Here is an 18,756-nt window from a genome sequence, read left to right on the forward strand (position 1 = left end):
CGCTTCTCCTCTCCTCCTGCCACCTTAACCCCCTTCTTGCACCCCCTTTCGCCACTCTTGCGTTCATCGAAGCCTGTTGCCTGTTCATGCGCTAGCTAGAATGTCCGAAACGCGTGGTCCCTGTCCTTCAGCTGAGGAGTGAACGAATCCGCACATCCACGGTGGCGACCTGCCTGGGATAGACAGCACTCTGCCTTGTCGTGGCGCCCCACTGTCCATGGAGGATGAATCAGGAGATCGTCTGCCTCGAGAAGGCAATGCCGATTCGCAAAGAACTCTCGATGAGGAAACTCAAACCAGGCTTTCGGAAAAGACTTCGAGCTTAGAGTGCTTTCACGACGATATGAAGCTTTAAAATTTTACACGAGATATGGCTTTTGGAAAAGTCCGTCGGTAGCGTGGAGACGGTCGTAGAACCCTGATCCTATATAAAGTCGTCTTGAATCACAAGTATCTAATACACGGAGGGGTTTCTGGAGGCAAATCGGCAGGGTGACCGGTTCTACCGGTACCATTCGCCTCAGCAGTAGAGGCTTGACTGGCAAGTCATGAATCGGTCGCGAGAAAGCAATTAGGCGCTGAATTATATCGAGAGCATTGTGGGATGGAGTCGAAGGCTTGCGTTTATGCCTTGCTGCGCCGGCGATCAGCGCCCTTCAGACACGTTAGAGCCTAGCTTTCTCCCAAGGCACACTCTAACGAGCATCTGAGGCATGCCGCACAAGCCCGGCTACACGAGATTTTCCCATAACCTTTGACTTTCTTCGTGCCAGAAATCGAACACCAATGTTGGGCGAGGATACTGCTTCGCAGGCCTACAGACTTGTTGGACATCGATGAATTGATTGATTTAGTCTTTTATCTGTCTCTGCAGAGAATCACCTGTTCAGTGAGTGCGTTCATAGCTCATTTTAGAGGACGAAGTACTTCAATTACATCAACTCTATATTCATTACTAGCTGTCCACCGGTGCTGAGTGTCTATCAAACGTAACAGGACTACGGAATTTCAATTTGTTCCGTCCTTCAATTACTTACTTTCAGATGAAGAATATATCGAATGGTCAAGTGCGAGGGGTCGTAAATAACATATTCGTTAAATTTCAAATCGCCTCGCGGGTTCGATGCATGATACGGAATCCGAGTGTCGGGCTAGAAGATAATAACGAAAACCATCAGCTTGGTGTTTCAATGACTGTGACCTTACATCTGCCGGAAGATGTAACAAAGTGATTTCGTGCCAGAGGCACTCAGCAAGTGAAGAGTTCTGGGCGGCGTAGAGCTTTCTGGTTAGGGATATCTCTTTTTCCGTCGTGGCGAAGGTATATCCCTCACCAGAAAGCTCTACTCAGCGGAGGCTAGCATTACAGGATCCGTTAACTTACCATCTGCACAACACCTGCTTTGGCAGCAGGTGCCCTTCACATATCCCAGGTGGTATTCTTCCATCGCACTGGCTGAAGTTCACCAAGCCCTGAAAAGCACCTGTATTGGCCACACGAGGCCGCGATATCAGAGTGAGCGAAATAATTGGAAGATTCACTCTGTAAGCGAGCTTTTCCGACGTCGGCCTCGCATAGAAGCAGAACCGCATCACCATCTCCAGTGCTACCTCGGGTTCGACAGTACCCTGCTGACTTGCTCGATGAATCAGCTAGGTATATACCATCACCAAACATGGTGCCAGTGTACCAGACGCCAGGCCGTCGGATCTGCAGACCACATCCAAGATGCCATGCAGCGAAGAGAGCCTAGTACCATGCCATAAAAGCAGGCGCTCCTCGGTGTCGCGGTCCTCGCGACTCTGAATCCAGTTCTCATATGCGTTTCTCGCTCTGGTTTTGACAAAGACTTCGTAGATATCCTTGATCTCGAAGCTCATCTTGTGAGTAGGCTGATTCGAGCCGAATAAATACTGGCAAAGTTCCCTGTATTCGGTCGATGTAGGATCTTCCAGGCGTCTGAAACCGTGACTCAAGGAACTATAAGCATGGTACCATGGCAGTGCGAATGCACCGTGAAACCGCCAGTCCATCATCGCGCACTCCTTAACAACGTGCTCGGTCCGCGAAATCTCCTGCTGATAAGGCGACAGCGAGTGCAGAACCCGTAACTCGAGGTACAGTGCCTTGTAGCTTGAAATCACTGGTGTGAAGATTTTGTGACCCTGATACAGCGGAATTTGCTTCCTGTAGCGAGTTGTATGATGCTGCAAAGCCTTCCAGCTCAGAGAAGTGCCGCTACTATCCAGCAGGCTTTATATGTCCTTCAAAATCCAGAAGGCCAGATATATTGTATAGCGACTGAGCTGGTTGAAAGGCGCCGTGTATGGTGACCATGTCGTCTCGTGTCTGGGGCTCGGTCGTTACAGGTTCATACTTTGCCATACAACGCCAAGTCCAGAAGGACTTCGATTCCGCCCGGAGCAGTCGAGTGCAGAGCCGTATAGTCGGGTAGATCCGGTAAATGTAAGGTTTGTCCGTAGTCGAGCTCTACGAATTCGTACTGCCTGACTCGTGGTTCATCTGGGGAAACAGTGTAGCGCCGTGCCCACGTGTTGCTAGTATAGCCCTTGAAGTGGTAGCTGAACTTTCTCGATAGTACCCTCAGGTCTGGGCTTTCAGCGGTCTTGATCAATTGGCCTGATTGACCAATAGGGCCTTTTTTCACCCAGAAGAAATACGTTATTGTGGCCAGATCTTGCGTGATCTGAGGGGGCCGGTCGTAACATTAGCGCTTGCTTGGTCCAGATGATGAAGGAAAGGCGCACCTGTAGCCGTATAAAAGAGCTGGAATTTAAGAGATAGGCATCATATATATCCATCCCTATCGCCACTTCGCTCCCCTGCCGCGCACTGGGGTCCGGAAGCAAGACCTTACTGCGCAGATGCTTCTGCCACTTGATATAAGCCTTGCCTATGGCTTTATCGTGAGAGAGACGTGTCGCGCTCGCCGTTTCCCAATCGTACTGATTGATCTCGGCCCAGAGCTTCGAGCGCTCACTCAAATCTTGCGCAGGTTTAACACCTGAATTGATGCCTGCATCGGTCGAGATGCGCAGCAGTCGGGACGGGCGATAAACGTGCTGCGCGCAGTATGGGGATGATGCTGACTGCATCATGGAGTATTCCATCTGTTGCCTCAAATGCTGGGAAGGTCTGCTGTCCTGAATCGGCGACTGTGCTCTCTGTGTTGTGTGGAGTCACTTATGATGATAGTTTGGTGTATGGTATGATCTTAGTGTTCATGGGCAGAAGTTCGCGTAAGTGGCAGGCTCTAATAACCGATGATATACGTTCTCATTCTCTTCCGACGCTTGTATGCCTTGCGAGTTTTTGTGGCAGTGCCTGGCACGGGAGATAGACTGCCTTTTATCGTCTTGAGAGAATGGGGTGCTTGGACCTTGTGATTCTCTGGGGCCTTGCTTCGGCGCCTGACTATTGTCCCCTGGCATGCCGAGAAGTGAAGAGCATGCATTAGTTATTGTTCTTTTAGCACTGATGTATACAGTAATATTGCGGACCACAGGTTTAAGATGGAGGCACATAGGTCATTACCCTGAGACCCGTTTCCGCTTTTCGCACTTCATTTCTGCGTGTATGCTCTGCACTTGTAGACTTCGTAATATTATGGCGAAAGTGACAGCATGTCACCTTGATTGGAATTTTCACGCAACAGGACAAATAAGCCTCCAGATTAAAGCCGTCCTCTTTCGGTAGAGCCTGCTTATGTATTTGCGAAGGGCGATTTGCCGCTCCAGAAGATGCGCCCTAGCTGTGTGGCTGTGCTCTGCCTATCTCTGTTAGACGTCGCAAAAGGCGAATGCGCGGATAAGATCGTCATAATGGTGGCGCGGAGGGCACGGCCTTCTAGATGAGTCAACAGGCCAAGCCCTGACATGTGCCGTTAGTATAAAAGAATCTTTCACGCGGCACGAGGTAGTGATAAGACGTTCAAGAGAAAGTAAAAGTAGCACACAGACGCTCTCGACATTTGGGAGTTGTTTGACCGAGGTTTGGACGATGCGAAACTTATGAATTTGCATGACGATGCTAATAAATGGACTCTGGAACTACGTAAGTATTTCCTTATCTATTGAACTATGAAAACCTTGCCTAACGTAGATCGTGACGTGATTGAGGGATGGTTGGACAAAAACTGGTCGAGGGTCTATGCAAGACGTATGGACAGAGAGAAGAGTATCTCCAGTCTACTTATGTTCCAACTTTCGAGAAAGTCAAGAAAGACACAAAGAATCTCCGACGCCACGAGGTCCGTAAGCACTTGCGCTTTGAAGACCACAAGCGAACTGGGCTGGAGAGGAGTTAAGGAGGGCAGGAGAGACGATAAAGGATCCGTGGCAGAGAGTGTGGATGAGATGAAGGACCTGCACGTGGTGATAGATGGATGTCTCGCTGTAGCAGTCGGGATCGTAGCAGGAATCTGGAGTCACGATACTTATATCGGTCTTAGTTGGTGCACGGCTTTGGTGTAGTAATTGAGTTTTGCCTTCCTGATATCCGCCGCATCCAGTAGATTGACCATGAGTACCCACTCAACCCGCATTGCTTGTGATGCTGTCGGCTTACTGGCTATCTTCCTCGCGAATATCCGATGGCGCCCACTCCCGAAAGCACCTTGCTGCCAGAACAGCGCTACCTAAGTTGGAATGTCGCCGCTCGTCCCGGTGATTAGAGGCTCTACAAAGGTAGTAACTCAAGAGGCCGAGCAGGTAATATTTAAGTAAGCATAGTCGAAGGCTTCCAGATACCCTATCATCTGGATAACAGCGGCGCAGACCACCAGGATGTGCATGAATGAGTGGGAGCTGCACATGTCGAAGCCTCCAGGCCACCAACTTTCGGGAAACCTCATCTTTCGAATCAGGTGTCTTAGGATCGATTTTTCTCCTGTATGGGCAAAATGGGAGACTCACTGCATAAAGCGCGGTTCCAGATAGAAGGCAGCCTATCTTTGCCACCAGAGTATAAGTGAAGCCTTTCTTGTTCATCAGGTCTAGGCCGACTATATCGAGCCCATGAGTCAAGGGCGCCACAACGGACACGGCAGTCGCCACGAACGCTAGTGTTCGCATGGAGCGATACTTATGGCTCTGGAGCTTAGGATGGATGCTCGTGATGATGGTCAATGCCCCAAAAACCCCAATCTATTGACCGATGAAGACAGTGTTAGATCCGATTACCAGTCCTGGCACAGAAAAAGCCGAGCTTATGGAGATCAACTAACCATAGACCAATAAATATTACGTAGCGTAGTCTCACACCAAAAGATTATGTATACTCCCAAGATAATGTCACCGACTATAAAGATCCCTATACCGAGCATATCTAGTCGGTGGTAGAGATGGTCCACCGTGTAAGAGTGGTTCATCAAAGTATGATAAAGAGCCGAAAATGCATAGCAAATGGTCGCCGTAAGCATAAAGAACGAGAAAGCAACAAAATCGGTACTAGTGACTCTGGAATATTTGCCAGCAAGGTCCTGCAAGATATACCACTCGCCGAGGAGGAAGACAACCGCCGGAATGAGATGGGAATAGATGTTGACCGTCTCGTTGTGGAGATACCACCAACTGCGGAACGAGGCGCGAAACGAGCCCGAGATGGGCCGGTAACCGTGAAGGATCCACTGATTGTTGTCGTGTTGAAACCATTCCGGCATCTCATCGAACGAGAGAAGAGCAGGGCGTCCTGCCTCACCGGACCCGGATGCGTCGTCTTCCATTCCCTGCCCTTTGCGCGCCACTGACTCCTTGGGCGGAACTCGGAGACGGGGTGTGGACGCCATTTACTGTCGCGCCTGGTGATGTGTAATGTCTGAAGGCCGGGATTTGAAAGTCAGTAAGAATCGAAGAAATGCGTTTCCTCTTTGCTGCGTAGTCCTTTTGTGTCTTGCGAAGTTGGGCCGCGGCTCTTTTCTTCGGTTGGTTGGGGCCGCTAAGCGCCAGCCTCGCTGGGCTGGTTGCATGGGCTCACTCACACCTCTTCGGAGACTCGGCCGGATGGACTTTTTGCCAATCAACGTCTGAAACATCCTAGTCTCCGATGCGCGCTCCTTGGCTCGGGCCGTGTGTCAAACAACTGCACAAGTTGCAGTCCTCGGGAGGAGCGCGGGGAGGAGAACCGCACGAATATGCCTACGACGGCGAGAATGATGAGTGCTGTGATGTCTGCTATTGTCAATATATGTGAGAAACTACTCTTCCCTATCCAAGTGCCGGCGAGCAAGCAAGCAGACTCAACGACCAACACGGTGAAGGTGGTGGTTTGTTGTGCTACAACCTCCACTTGCGAAATAACAAACTCAATGGATGTCTTGTCTGCTGGCAAGCAAACAATTTCGCAACCCACGGAATTGATAAATGCCCTAAGCCGGCATATCCTACGTGGGAGTGAGAAGGACGTCGAGGTGTGCACGGGCGACACTGTATATGTGGCACATGTTAGACCCTGGAAGTTGACTAGATTCTGGGGTGGAATATAACAGTAGGCCCGCCCGCCTAAGACTGTAGTAGTAGGTTTCTAGGGTAAGTCAGAAACTAGGGCCAGAGCGTTCGGTGTGCACATTCTCCATCAAACCCTTTATCAATGCTGCTCTTCACATAGGCTGAGACGAATCGGGCTGCCAAACTCAAGTACACGGCTGCATACACCGCATTGAGTGCCATACGACCATCCTAAAAGACAACATCCAAATGCAGTCGTGTCAATATTCCTCAGAAGGTGTGTGGCGTCCTTACGTCTCGCTGATCTACGGACTTGCGGCTGTCAATGTAATGGTTAATAGCTCTGGTTGCTTCGAGGGAACTGAAATCATGTAATATATGCTATATGGCATCTTTCCCATAACGTTCGCAAGTTATTCACCATTATGACTTAACTTATCGCCTTAATGAACTTTTCGTTAAACCACTAGTCTATTCTACAACTCAAATCAAGCCGTTCTAGAAGAGAAGGCTTTTACCCCCGTTCTTGGACTAACATCATTATTGATTGTATTATAATGGACGGGATTCCCACGCAGGTTGCATCTACGGGGTAATCGAGGATAGCTCCAGGTTCAAGAAGTCTACGATTTCTCATTTTGATTTCGTCGCGTGTTAACTTAACCCTTGTTTCGGTTTCTAGGTCTACCGACTCGCGGAAGACCTCTATAAGTTGAGAAGCAAGGACGCTCTTGTCCTCGGCCACGTCCAGGTCTGCGCCTTCCTTGCACCTCGCCGGCAATACCGCCGCGACTAGCAAGCGGTGAACTCCCTTCGGTCGCAGTGGTTGTTTTGTCCCCGACCAGAAGAATCCTCATTCGCCCCAGGACACCACTCGATTAGTGTTGCTTTGGTTTCCCAACAGAATGACTCCTTGCTGCCTTACAGTGAATGTTATATCACCCAGGTCCATGTTCTAAACTGTTAGGACGCCTGCTCGGTGGGTGATACGTCACCCGTCTTACATCGGAGTTCGCGTAGCCTATGACCACTTACGTGTTAATAACGATTCATCTTCGATCCCCGGGTTCGGATTATACAAATGACACGATTCGCAAACGTCTATGTTCCAGCCTGGAGGCATCCAATTTAATGGCGTCGTAATCAAGTCCGATGAGCTACAGTCCTTTTAGTGACTCCAAGTCTATCCATCACTTCATAATCTCTCAATCGCGTCGGGCAGGTAAATACTTCCGGCGAGAGTTCCGTGTGGGAGTGCATCGTGCACGTTTCTTGATAATATCACTCATACACGTACTCCACTTTGAACCGAATCTCTTGGACTGTGCACCCATTTTTGACCATTCCTAAGGATAGCCTCGCGTAGACCGGACCACCGGAAAGCGCGAAATCTCGTCTACCGATCGTCTGTTCCACAGGCCTCCATCGTCCTTGCTGCTGTGCCTCCAGCAAAGCTCTGCCAACAGATGCGAGGATTTCCTGGTTTATCGGATTTGCTGACCACAAACAAGGCAGTCCAGAGGCTCCGTCCACTCCTTGAGACCACCGGTCACTTCTTCCCGCAAATCAGTGATCTCGACAACTGGCGGACTGGCGTCACTTCTAATGATGGCAGAGAAATAACCCTCGTATGGTTTTGCCTCCTGGGCATCTGATTTGCGGCCGCGGCCTCTCTTTTTTGGTTCTGGCGCCTGTCCCGTGCGCTCTGCCGTGATAATGGGAAGCACGTTGCCGACGTCAGCCATCTTGACGGTGACTTGCTCCTCGGGCTTCACATCAATACAAAGCTCCGCCGTTGGTGGTGCTCCTGACTCGCTGGGTGACAGAGGCTGGCGGTCAGTCTCATTATCTCGCTCGTCCTTGACGGGCGCCAGCTTGTGAGGTTTGTTGGTTCCGAGGCGTGCGAAAGTGCGGAGGAGAGCTTCATGGATCAGGCACTCGTCGTGCAGCCACTTGCGGCACTCCTCGTTGGTACAGCCAATGAGCTTCTTGTCGGGGTTTTCGGGACGGTTGCAGCGGCAACGTTCCTCAGCAGACTGTAATTAATACATGAGTCAGCAACGTCTCAACGGCAGGCAATGTTCAGAGTACTGTGCGAATGTGGGATGGCATACCGAGAGGTCCATGGTTCGCACGTCAAAGGCCTGGCGCCAGTACAGAGCCGGCTGTACTTCGTCTTCATTTGTCTCGTCCCACTGATGGACAATTGCGCTTGCCGTGACACTGACGACGTTGATGACATCCACTGCAAAGACGACGAATGTCAGCTATCCACGCGATACACACCAGTTTGGGCGCGCAAAATTCCTTACTGTGATTGGAAGCGATGAGCTCGTTGTTGCCGTGGTAAGGCTGTCTACCCTTGATGACCCGTTTTCCTTCTGTCGTGCCAGCCGGCAGCTCGTCAGGCCAGTACATCCAGTAGACGCGCGCATACACGTGATGCTCGTCCGCAGCGCGAATTTCGAGAATCCTTGCGACCCAGTCGTCATCCGACTTCTTTCTAGGTTGACGGGACTCGCCGGGGTTCTTCTGGCGCTCAATAGTGTTGTCATTTGCGACGAAGACGAAGCCCTCGCTGTGGTACTTGACACCATTCACTACGCACCATCATGTTAGTATCGAGGCACGCGTTATCAGAGGACGAAGCAGCAGATATTACAAAACATATGGATACAAAGAGGGGTGGTGTGGGGGCGCGTACAAACGAAGCTGTTATATCTGGTCATGTCCATCCACTTGGCAAACGGAGCGATCTGGTAGTGGCGGTCCATGGTGTTGTCCTTGGCGTTGAACTTGCCGATGGGAGAGAATGGCGAGACCTGGAGGTGAATTTTTGGCGGAGGCGCGGGCCGATCCTCTGAACCGCCACGGCGGCGCTTTGTCTTCATCTCCTTCTCATTGGGATCCGCATGTATGACGGTGAAAGGGCACTCGGTCACATTCTCGGTGGACTCCTCCGGCCGAGGCCGCTTGCGAGCGGTGGCCATTGCTACAGAATCGTATGTTCTTCGGACCTTGAAGATTGGCGTGCTCCTTTGGCAGGAGCGTTACCTGTTTGTGATGCCGATATTCGCGCGTGGGACTCGAGCGACGTGTCCGGGTCGCGTGGACGGCTGAGCAGTAGCCGAGGGTGGAACTCGGACGGTTGGAACTCAGCGCGATCTCTTGTAAAGGGAAATAGAGCAAGTAGGCCCAGGCAGCAGCGGAGAGTCTGCAACAAAGCGGCGCGTTGGAGCTGCGCGCAGGCTCGGAGGCGAGGTGGCAAGTGCTGCACGGATGACGCAGCAGGAGCTACTACTAGGTCCCCAGCCAGAGAGCTGCGCTGGCGTGGCGCACGCGGCAGGCGCGACCCTGTCTCAATCCAGCGTCAAAAGGAGGGATGCTGCCCACGATGATATGAGACTTGCAGCAGGCAAAGAGGATGGATATCGGCTGCTATGCGCGGCGCAGGCGAGCAAAAGCTTGTAGAGGTGTGTGGGCTGGGGGTGGGCGGGTGATGCGGCCCGAGGTGCTGACTGACGCGCAGACGCGGAGGCGCGCACGGCTCTGAACAAGGAGCGAATTCGAGCTATTCTGAGAGAGCGACGAGAGCGCAGGCGTTTTCGCGATTTGACAGGCGCGATGATTGAGACGGAGCGGCGCGCGGCGGTGACGCTCGCGTGCAGCGGCTACTCTAGTGGACAAGGGTGTGGGCCGGCGGCCGGCGCGGCGCGTGGGAATCAGCTCGTGCTTGGGTAGGTGGGCAGGCAGCACCATCTAGCAACTCGACAAGCTGCAGCTCGTCAGAATGGGCTGGCCACTGTCCTTCTCGTTACGGGCACCAGCCAGCACAACACCACCCCCTCCGAAATCCTGGTGGCGGGGGTGAATCGTGTCAGCCAAGCCCAGCCGCCTCTGCTTTGTGTGTTCCCCCGCCATGCTGGGCACCACCACAACGACCTAAAGTCAGATTCTCAATTAAGGCACCACCAAATGCAGAAGATCACGCCGAGTATTATACTCACGCGCCAATCCCTCTGGACCTGTAATGCGATACGCAGAGGCCTAATTCGTGACAACACGAGATCCTCCGATGATCATTACCAGGGCCTTCTGGATGCTGGACAGAGCTGGCATGCAGACCAGCTGCGCGCTAGAGCTCGGCCATGTCCTTGCCGGCCGGCCCATCTGGCGGACCCACGGCGACTTCAAAGTCGACGCCGGTCTCGTTGTCGATTGTCCGGCCCCGTTCCGCATATTCGGTCGCCACTTTTGCCGCCATCTTGGCCTCACAGTCTTGACCTCCACCGCCGCCACCCGGCCCCGGCTCCGCCCTTGCATGCGTGGTAGCTTGCCCCGCTGCCAGCGTTCCTACGATCCAGTACCGCGTGCGGTGCATCGCCGACGAGAACGACTGTAGTCGCACTTCTTTCCAATGCGCGTGGCCTATGCCTGCAGAACAGTCCTTTTGGCTGGGATCATGGCTGACCGCCTCTGTAGCCCGGTGCTTCTGAATCTCTTCCCGCCTTCTTGTCACGAATCGGCACGCTATACAGCAGAATCCGGAGTAGACCTGGAGCTCCGTGATAGTTGGACTGCCGCCCACTGGGGGCTCTGCCTCGTATGGGTCCACGTGCCCTCGGAAGCCTTCTACTGCTGCTGCCGCTGCTGATTTGACCGCCCGTAGCTGGCCGCCCTTGAGCCGGTGCCTCGTAGAACCTAGAGCACCCATGCATATGGAGCGAGGTATTCTCCACACACTCGCAGACCAGATGCTTGGCCATCGTTTGCAGGCAACGTCTCGCTGATCACGGTGGGCCCGCTTTCTCAGTCTCCCGCCCACCTCCGTTCAGGACACCAGCTAGATGCCGCTCGAATAGAGAGTCCAGTAGTGGATTTCTATGGAATTCAAAGAACACCAATGAGTTGAGAAAACCCAAAGCTATTGTATATTATGATGGGAGGAGGATTCCGTGAAGGCCCTTTTTAATAGGTAGGTGCACGAAGGCGTACTCAAGGACGACCTCTTCCTTTTGGAAAGCCCCACTGTGCCGGGGTCCTCGCGTCGTGTGTTGGGCGCTCACGATAGCCAAATTACAGGTATGATCCAGCGTGTTCTATCTTTCAAGCATATCCATCGCGTGTATCACTCTTGGACGGCAGCTTGACATTTGGTCAGTGCACCTCTAAGTCCACCCTCCGCCTCGCGACCAGGGCGCATCACGACCAGGGGTCGCGACGCGACGCGTTCAAACACCCCACCATACAATCTGCCATATAAACCTGTTTCCTCGCGTCTCTCTGCGACATAATTACGACCATTACAAACCCCAAAAATGAGGCTATCGTCATGGTGCCAAAAGACTACCAATTGCGCGCCCGCCGCGCACTGGACGACATCGAGGCTGGCGTACCTATTGCGACAGCTGCCAAACTACACGAAGTCGACAGATCCTACCTACGTCGTCGCCTCAAGGCCGTTCCAACCTTCAAGCAAAAATACCAAGTCCGACAAGCCCTCTCCGTCACCCAGGAAGACTATATGGTCTCCTGGGCCCTCGACCAAGCCAAGCTGGGCTATGCAGCACCATTGAAGCAATTCAAGCACTTCGCGATGCGGCTGCTGTCGATCGACGACCCCGCCGCACATCTTGGGCAGCACTGGTACCGTCGTTTCATCCACCGAAACCCAGCCTTGACAACCTCGAGATCACGACTTATCGAATACAAACGGTACAACGGTGCCTGCAAGGCCAACATTGATATCTTCTTCGACCGGTTGACGTCATTGCAGCGCAGAAAGGTGCAGCCCGAGAATATCTGGAACGTGGACGAGTGCGGAGTGGCAGAAGGCCTAGGTCACAATGGCTTCGTGGTCAGTGATGCTCTGCGCAAGTTCACGTTGAAAAAGGACGGCGCCAGGAGGACCTGGATCACGATAATCGAGGCCATTTCTGCCGGCGGTCGTTCCATCCCTCCATTGGTTATCTTCAAGGGCCAGTCCGTTCAACAGCAATGGTTTCCTGATGTCAAAATCGATCGATGGAAGCATTGGTGTTTTGAGACTTCACCAAACGGGTGGACCAGCAATGATATTGCGCTGAAATGGCTCAAGGAGTTGTTCATCCCCAACACGGTTCCTGCTATTCCTGGTCAGTGGCGATGCCTTCTCCTAGACGGCCATAAGTCGCACGCAACAGAGGAATTCATGGCGGAATGCTTTATTAACAAGATCTGGCTGATTTACCTCCCGGCTTATACCTCACATGTTCTTCAGCCACTTGACGTAGGCGTGTTCTCGGCGGTGAAGTCGGCCTACCGTACAGCGGTTACAGAGGTTGCTTACGACACCATGAACGAGACCCCAGGCAAGCGGGAGTTTCTTGAGGCATATGAAACTGCGCGCAAAAGCAAGATGAATAAGGAGAACATAATGGCCGGCTTCAGAGGCACGGGGGTGTGGCCACACAATAGGTCAAAAGCGTTGAGCTCCCGGTTCGTGATGTTGACCCCTGAGGAGTCCCAGTCGACATCTCAAGATGGCCCAAATCAGGCCCAAATGACGTCTACAGAGCCGGACTTTTTGACGCCCTTATGCGCAATTGACGTCAAAACGCCAAAAACAGGTCGCGATATCTATGCATTGCATCAGGTACTGATAAAATGCGATTCTGCGCTGGCGACAGCGACGTGCAGGAAGCTGTTCCAGAAGGTGGCGAAGGCAATCGAGACTTCGAACCTCCGATACACCACTGCAGAACACCAAAAAGACCGCCTGCAAGCTGCATTGGAGGCTTCAAAGCCTAACAAACGTCGCAAAGTCGACCCGGATCCCAACAAAGACTTCGTTACCGTTATAAACGTCGAACGCGCGAAGAGACAGGTGCGGCGGGAGATGGGGTCGGACATCAGCACAGATAACAACACCGACAGTAGCGACGACGAGGTGGAGCTAATTGAAAGTGATAGTGATGAGGAGAGTTGCATAGAGGTGCAGGTCAATTAATTTAAAGCCTTTTTATTGGGTGGCTGACGAGCTATTGCAGAGTGACGGCGAGGTTGACGATGCCATCATGCGCAGGTGGGGGGTGGTCGCGAGGGGGTCTGGTCGCGAGGCGGAGGGTGAACTTATGCTTGTCGACAGCAGGGAGAAGCTAAAAATCACTGGAGTTGTCGATTTTGAGTGGTCGTATACCGGCCCGGCTCAGCTACTCGGCACTGCACCCTGGTGGCTCCTCCAAGAAAGGCCAAAACTCTGGGACTTCACCCCCAACATGAGAGCTCGGTTTCTCAGGCACTTAGGCTTATTTAAGCGCGTTCTAGAAGAAGAAGAGAAGCACGCGCCGGAGTACCAGAGCAAGGAGCTCTCGAAGTTGGTCGAGCGATCCGAAACCGAGGGGACGATGTGGTACCACATGGTCCTGCAGGGGTTCTTCCACGGTCCTGGCAGCTTGCCCTGGGAGCAGCTGAAAGACCACACTCCAGACTGGGACTTGCTTGCTGCAGGGATTCCTGAGGAGGATATTCGGTCCTTTGTCGCCGCCAAGATGGAGCACTTGAAGCTGCACGACGAGCGGCTAAAAAAGACGGAGATCACATACGATGAGATGCTGGCTGGAAAGTGGTCTATTCAAGGGTTTATCGACGAGGTCGAAGCCCCATACAAACATGCTGCAGAGATTCCTGAGGAGGGTATTGGGTCTTCTGTCGCTGCGGAGATGGCACACTTGAAGCTGCACGACGGGGTGGCTGAAAAAAGATGGAGACCACCTGCGATGAGATGTTGGCCGAAAGGTGACGGGTCGGGCCGGCCGCAGTAGGCGGCTACAGTGGCGAGACAGGCGAAACGCTTGTGCCACGACGGAGGCCAGGCGAAGGAGGGGTCGCTGCGTAGGCGTGGAAGGGCGGCGTGTCCGTGATGCCCTGTGCACCCCGATAATCTAAATGAATGGATGCCAATTCCCTTGGAGAGGTCGGCAGAAGAACGCTGGATGCTGTTGGTGCGCGACGAGATGAGAATAGGCGCAGCCTGTTGCTGCCTTTCTGCCTCGGGCAGTAGTGAACTTTTCGTGCACTCCCTTTCAGGCGCTTCTGGCTTCACCTCTGCCTTCGTCTCCTCATTCCTTCGGGCACGATGAACGCCTTAGTCCATCCAGCTTGGCTGGGCGTCCGATGCTCGTGTTAATCGCCTGTACGAGTGGTAAGTCCCCATCCATGCCTTGGCGGCATCCCCGCCGGTCATCGTCAGACCGTCCATTGGATTTCCCTCGCCACACGAAGATATTGTTAGCTTCGGCGGACGAGCCCCACGACGAGGAGCCTGCCAAGACCGCCACCCTCGCTGGCGTCTGCGCTCGGTTCAACCAGCGACGAGGGAGAACAGACTCCATGTCGACTATTCCGGCACCCACCGCCATTGATGGCCGCTCGCGGGACGGATCGTGGGGCTGCATTTATGGGCGCAAATCGTAGGTCACATTCCGACGGCTCCAACCACCCTGACGACTCCCACCACCACCAAGAGCCGATCGCTGCAGACCTCCTCGAATGGAAGATGGCGGTGGAGGACCTCACACACACAGACATTGCGCAAGTTGACCGTTCCGAGCAATAACTCGCAGTATCTATTTGTCCGCCAATGCCTTAGGAACCCTCTTGGGCTTCCTGAAGGATCTCCCTCATCCGAGCATACAATCCTGTGTCCTCTCTTTCCCACCTCCCACCATTTGGAAACACAACTTTCCGTAACCTGTTCACCCAGGGCACCAAAGGCTGGTAATAATGCGTGAAGTTCTCTTCCGCGGTTCTGATGAAGTCCCCTTCATGGGATACTTGCCCTTTTTTCAGCTCTGCTAGCTCATCCGTATCGACATAATTCCACTTCTCAAACCGCGGAACGGCTCTGCCCTCATCGGGCCCTTTGTAGTGGATGCATATCCAGAAGAGCACCCAGAAGAATGACTCGAGGTCGTGCATGAAAGAATGTTGCTCGCCCAGAAGCGCCCCGATTGCCATGAACGCCCTCGTGCCGGTCTTGCCCTTTGCTCCAGAGGCGCCCTCTCGTTGCTCTCTGACGGCGAGGTCCAGGTCAATCAAGAACGAAGGCCAGGAGGGATTGTTGTCGTCCTCATTGATCATGAGATTGTTGATTGAGATGTCTCTGTGGAGGAAACCAGCCTTGCGCAAGGATTCATGTCCTTCAATGCAGCCCTCCATCGCGACAAGGAGAGCCGATCGGGAGCTCGCCTTGTATATGGGCTTTCCATAGTCACGAAGAATGACACGCCGATGTACGCGATTCGGCAGTGCATCGCCGCCAGCCTTCGTTGGAGATGCCGAACAGGACCGCTTGCTGGGGGGCAGAGGGGCGCCAATTTGACTGGATGATCGCTTTTTGCCAGCAGCGCGGCTGCTGCTGCGACCTCTCCGTGAAGCCCCAGACGCGATTATACTCGGCGGCAGCATCGAGCGTTCCGGCCGGTAGTTCGTAGCTGTGGTGACATCCAGTCCTCCGCGAACGTTGCTTCGAATGTTGTCATCCGTGCCATGTACCTGAACAGTCTCGTGGTAGTAGTATCGGGCCACGTTGACAACGCCTTGGCCAGTTGCCTCGCGTAACAATTCGCCCTCCTCATCGCGTTCGGGGTATTGCCATGAGTCTTTGATGACGAGCGGTGTCTGTGGGTGTCCTTCGCGATGGGCTTTCCAGCAAGTCGTGGCCCGGCCAGTTATGCAACGTGCGCGTTGCATCACCTCCTCAATGATGAGTCGCTCTGTTGAACCATCCCGCTCGATCTCGATAAATCGTTCGTCATTTGCCGTCATGATTGTCGGATCGAAGCCAAGCTCCTCCTCGCTCATCCAGAGAAATCCGAGGACCGTGGACACAAACTGCAGCCCATCTTTGTTGATGTCGAATTGTTCGGATGCGATCCCCCCGAGTCGGTCAAACTCCCATATCCTCATGAGAGACCCGCAGATGGTGAAGCCTAAAACGAACCGACGAGTGTCTTGAGCAGCGAGAACCTCTCTCGCGTACCTCCCAAGATCAAGCCATGCCTTGGACGCTGTGTCGGCCAATGGATTGCTTTTCAGCTCGCCGGGGACGAGGACCCGCGACCAGTGGCATTGAGAATCCTTGTCGGCCTTGGTGTCGTTCACGAAGCCGACGTCCAATTTGCGTTCCCCTGTGGAACCGCGGATTGGCTTGTTGGGTTGTGCCAATGGTCTCCGTCGACATGCCGGGTTTGACCCGTGGTGTTCTGCAAAGGCCGCCAGCTTCTCGCACAAGCCCGCAAACCAGCTCAAGACGTCGTCCTGGTTTGCGTCTTTTGGCCATCCGCTCCAGCCTTCATGGAAGAGCGGATTGCTGCCTCCCTTGCATTCCTTGAAGACGGCCTCGGCGGCTGTCTCAAGACCGGCCACACGTCCGAAATATGTCTCGCAGAAGCGAGGAAGCCCGACGTAGAGAGGACCAAGCTCCAACTTAAGGACTCTGTCCACATCTTTGCGGCCTTCGGAGGAGTTCGCGAAGCTGCTCGTGTTGTGCAGCCAAGGGGTTTGGTGGAGGGATGATGCTGTCGGTCGGGGCGGCGGAGTGGATTCGGTGACGGCGTGGTAGACTTCATTCCAGATAACTGCGTCGTCCGGGTCGTCGGTAAGAGCCGCATTCAGAAGAGGTTTGATGCTGTTGAGGTCGAAGTCGTCGGAGTTGACAGCGGAATTGAGTCTTGAGAGATCGCTCAGGAGATTCTTGCCACTACCGCTGGAACGAAGTAGGCGAGAGATTCGAAGGCTTTGGAGCGCCAGAAGAAGATCAAGGGTGAGATTCTGCAGCTCTGCACAATGGTCAGAAGGGCCACATGGAACGAAGCTGTGCTGTCGTTCTTACCTTCGCGGTCGAGCCTGCCTAGCGAGTCCGGAGTGCAGGGGACGCTCGCGCCCTCGCAGATCAGACTGAATGAAGCGCGGAAGGCATCAAGGCCTTTGCCAATGGGGTTCTCCTTGATGATCTGCGACCGCGCTAGGTCTGCCATGGTCGACGGAATGCGATGGTGAGAAGGACGGGGAAGGCCGAGGGAGGTCGCGACGCGACATTTTGGGCGGTGGGGAATTTGCCGCCCAGCCACCGACGCACCCGATTCTCAGCCCCTGCACCGTTAGTCAGCAGCTTCATGGTACAGAAGTGGGCCACCCGACCAACCAACCAACATGCACCATTCACCGGGTCCACTAGGGACGTCGAGAAGAGCAACGAGAACTCGGAGAGTGATGACTGCACATGCGGAAGTTTGGTATTTGATGTCACCGAGGGAGTGGGTTGTGGTTGAGAAGATAATAGGTGTTCGTGGTTGCGTGGGTGGGCGGAGAACGCGACGCCGGGAGGCGCGCTGCCATCTAATGAATCCCAATGACAAAACCTGGAGGGGGGTTGTGGAGATGGTGCAGTATTCTCTGGGCCGGAACGGAATAACCCCGGAACGCCTGGGAACTCGGGCGGATCGGACAAAGTCCGGGTGGAGAACATCAACGTCCAGCAGCAATATCGCCGCAGAGAATCGCCCAGATACTGCGAGATTTCGGATAACGTTGATGGAAACTGCTGCTCAGGGAGCTTTATGAATGTGGGAGTACGGTCCCGTGAAGGTCCAGGTTCGCAAGCGTCAATGGCTCCAGGAGTTGGTCATACTGCCACGTCATTAAGAATATTCCGTAATAAGGCAAAGGGCATGCTTGCATGTGAACTGTCCCCGGATCAGTGCTCAAACTTGTGGTGCTCAGATATCTGTTGACGTAGTTGCGTCATTCGCCTAAGCTTACAACTGTTAAGTCTAGCGCGCAAGGAGGCACCTTTGTAGAGCGTCGGGATCGAATGTGAGAGACAGCATCGAAAGATAGCGATGGCTGAAGGGAATAGGTGGTGACAGTGAGGATGTAAGCTCGCCGCGCCGCCAGGCCCTGCGGCCGTGTTCGAGACAACGGTACAGCTCGCCAAGTGACGCTCCTACGAGCCATGATTCCAGCCAAAGACGCTTGCGGGCCGTGTCATGCGATGATTTCTGCGCACGGTGGGATGGTCCCCCCGCGATGTTATTTATCCTGATTGGAGACAGCCTTTTATCCCTTGACTACCTCGTCCAGCTGACTTAGCGGCACAACTGGCGGACAGACTGCAGCAAAAAGTGGAGGAGACTATCGGACTGTGCTAGATCTGGGACAGATACCCGCGTAAGAAGAGCCTTTTAGAAAGCTAGGCTAGGTTCTCGTCCATTTGACGTTTGCTCCTTTGCGTTGGTCGTGACGATGTCT

The 18,756-nt window shown here is 53.6% G+C and overlaps 6 protein-coding genes across 6 annotated transcripts; 2 read left to right on the forward strand and 4 right to left on the reverse strand.

Annotated features, from left to right (window-relative positions):
* Positions 1-695: 695 nt before the first annotated feature.
* Positions 696-3,132, reverse strand: B0I36DRAFT_354916 (uncharacterized protein; the record flags this gene model as incomplete). The annotated part of the gene is given in 7 exon segments (XM_046157366.1): positions 696-815; positions 1,038-1,151; positions 1,385-1,418; positions 1,454-1,653; positions 1,666-2,166; positions 2,379-2,659; positions 2,880-3,132. 7 exon segments carry the CDS (start codon positions 3,130-3,132, stop codon positions 696-698), a joined length of 1,503 nt encoding a protein of 500 aa, XP_046005666.1.
* Positions 3,133-4,032: 900 nt separating this feature from the next.
* B0I36DRAFT_354917 (uncharacterized protein) lies at positions 4,033-4,494 on the forward strand (the record flags this gene model as incomplete). Its single annotated transcript, XM_046157367.1, has 2 exons — positions 4,033-4,075; positions 4,124-4,494. The coding sequence occupies 2 exons, from the start codon at positions 4,033-4,035 to the stop codon at positions 4,492-4,494; spliced, it is 414 nt and encodes a 137-aa protein (XP_046005667.1).
* A 159-nt stretch (positions 4,495-4,653) lies between these two features.
* B0I36DRAFT_277309 (hemolysin-III related-domain-containing protein) lies at positions 4,654-5,851 on the reverse strand. Its single transcript, XM_046151415.1, has 3 exons — positions 5,247-5,851; positions 4,936-5,166; positions 4,654-4,874 (listed from the first exon to the last, which is right to left on the reverse strand). The coding sequence occupies exons 1-3, from the start codon at positions 5,805-5,807 to the stop codon at positions 4,716-4,718; spliced, it is 951 nt and encodes a 316-aa protein (XP_046005668.1). The 5' UTR covers positions 5,808-5,851; the 3' UTR covers positions 4,654-4,715.
* A 2,098-nt stretch (positions 5,852-7,949) lies between these two features.
* B0I36DRAFT_254842 (BAH domain-containing protein) lies at positions 7,950-9,455 on the reverse strand (the record flags this gene model as incomplete). The annotated part of the gene is made up of 4 exons (XM_046150842.1): positions 7,950-8,501; positions 8,580-8,710; positions 8,778-9,065; positions 9,170-9,455. The coding sequence occupies 4 exons, from the start codon at positions 9,453-9,455 to the stop codon at positions 7,950-7,952; spliced, it is 1,257 nt and encodes a 418-aa protein (XP_046005669.1).
* A 4,407-nt stretch (positions 9,456-13,862) lies between these two features.
* On the forward strand, positions 13,863-14,919 carry B0I36DRAFT_354919 (uncharacterized protein; the record flags this gene model as incomplete). Its single annotated transcript, XM_046157368.1, has 2 exons — positions 13,863-14,139; positions 14,738-14,919. The coding sequence occupies 2 exons, from the start codon at positions 13,863-13,865 to the stop codon at positions 14,917-14,919; spliced, it is 459 nt and encodes a 152-aa protein (XP_046005670.1).
* A 171-nt stretch (positions 14,920-15,090) lies between these two features.
* On the reverse strand, positions 15,091-17,483 carry B0I36DRAFT_368666 (uncharacterized protein; the record flags this gene model as incomplete). Its single annotated transcript, XM_046159654.1, has 2 exons — positions 15,091-17,285; positions 17,339-17,483. 2 exons carry the CDS (start codon positions 17,481-17,483, stop codon positions 15,091-15,093), a joined length of 2,340 nt encoding a protein of 779 aa, XP_046005671.1.
* Positions 17,484-18,756: the final 1,273 nt, after the last annotated feature.

This window comes from Microdochium trichocladiopsis (assembly GCF_020744255.1).
Source record: "Microdochium trichocladiopsis strain MPI-CAGE-CH-0230 chromosome Unknown B0I36scaffold_12, whole genome shotgun sequence".
In the NCBI taxonomy this organism is placed as follows: Eukaryota; Fungi; Ascomycota; class Sordariomycetes; order Xylariales; family Microdochiaceae; genus Microdochium; species Microdochium trichocladiopsis.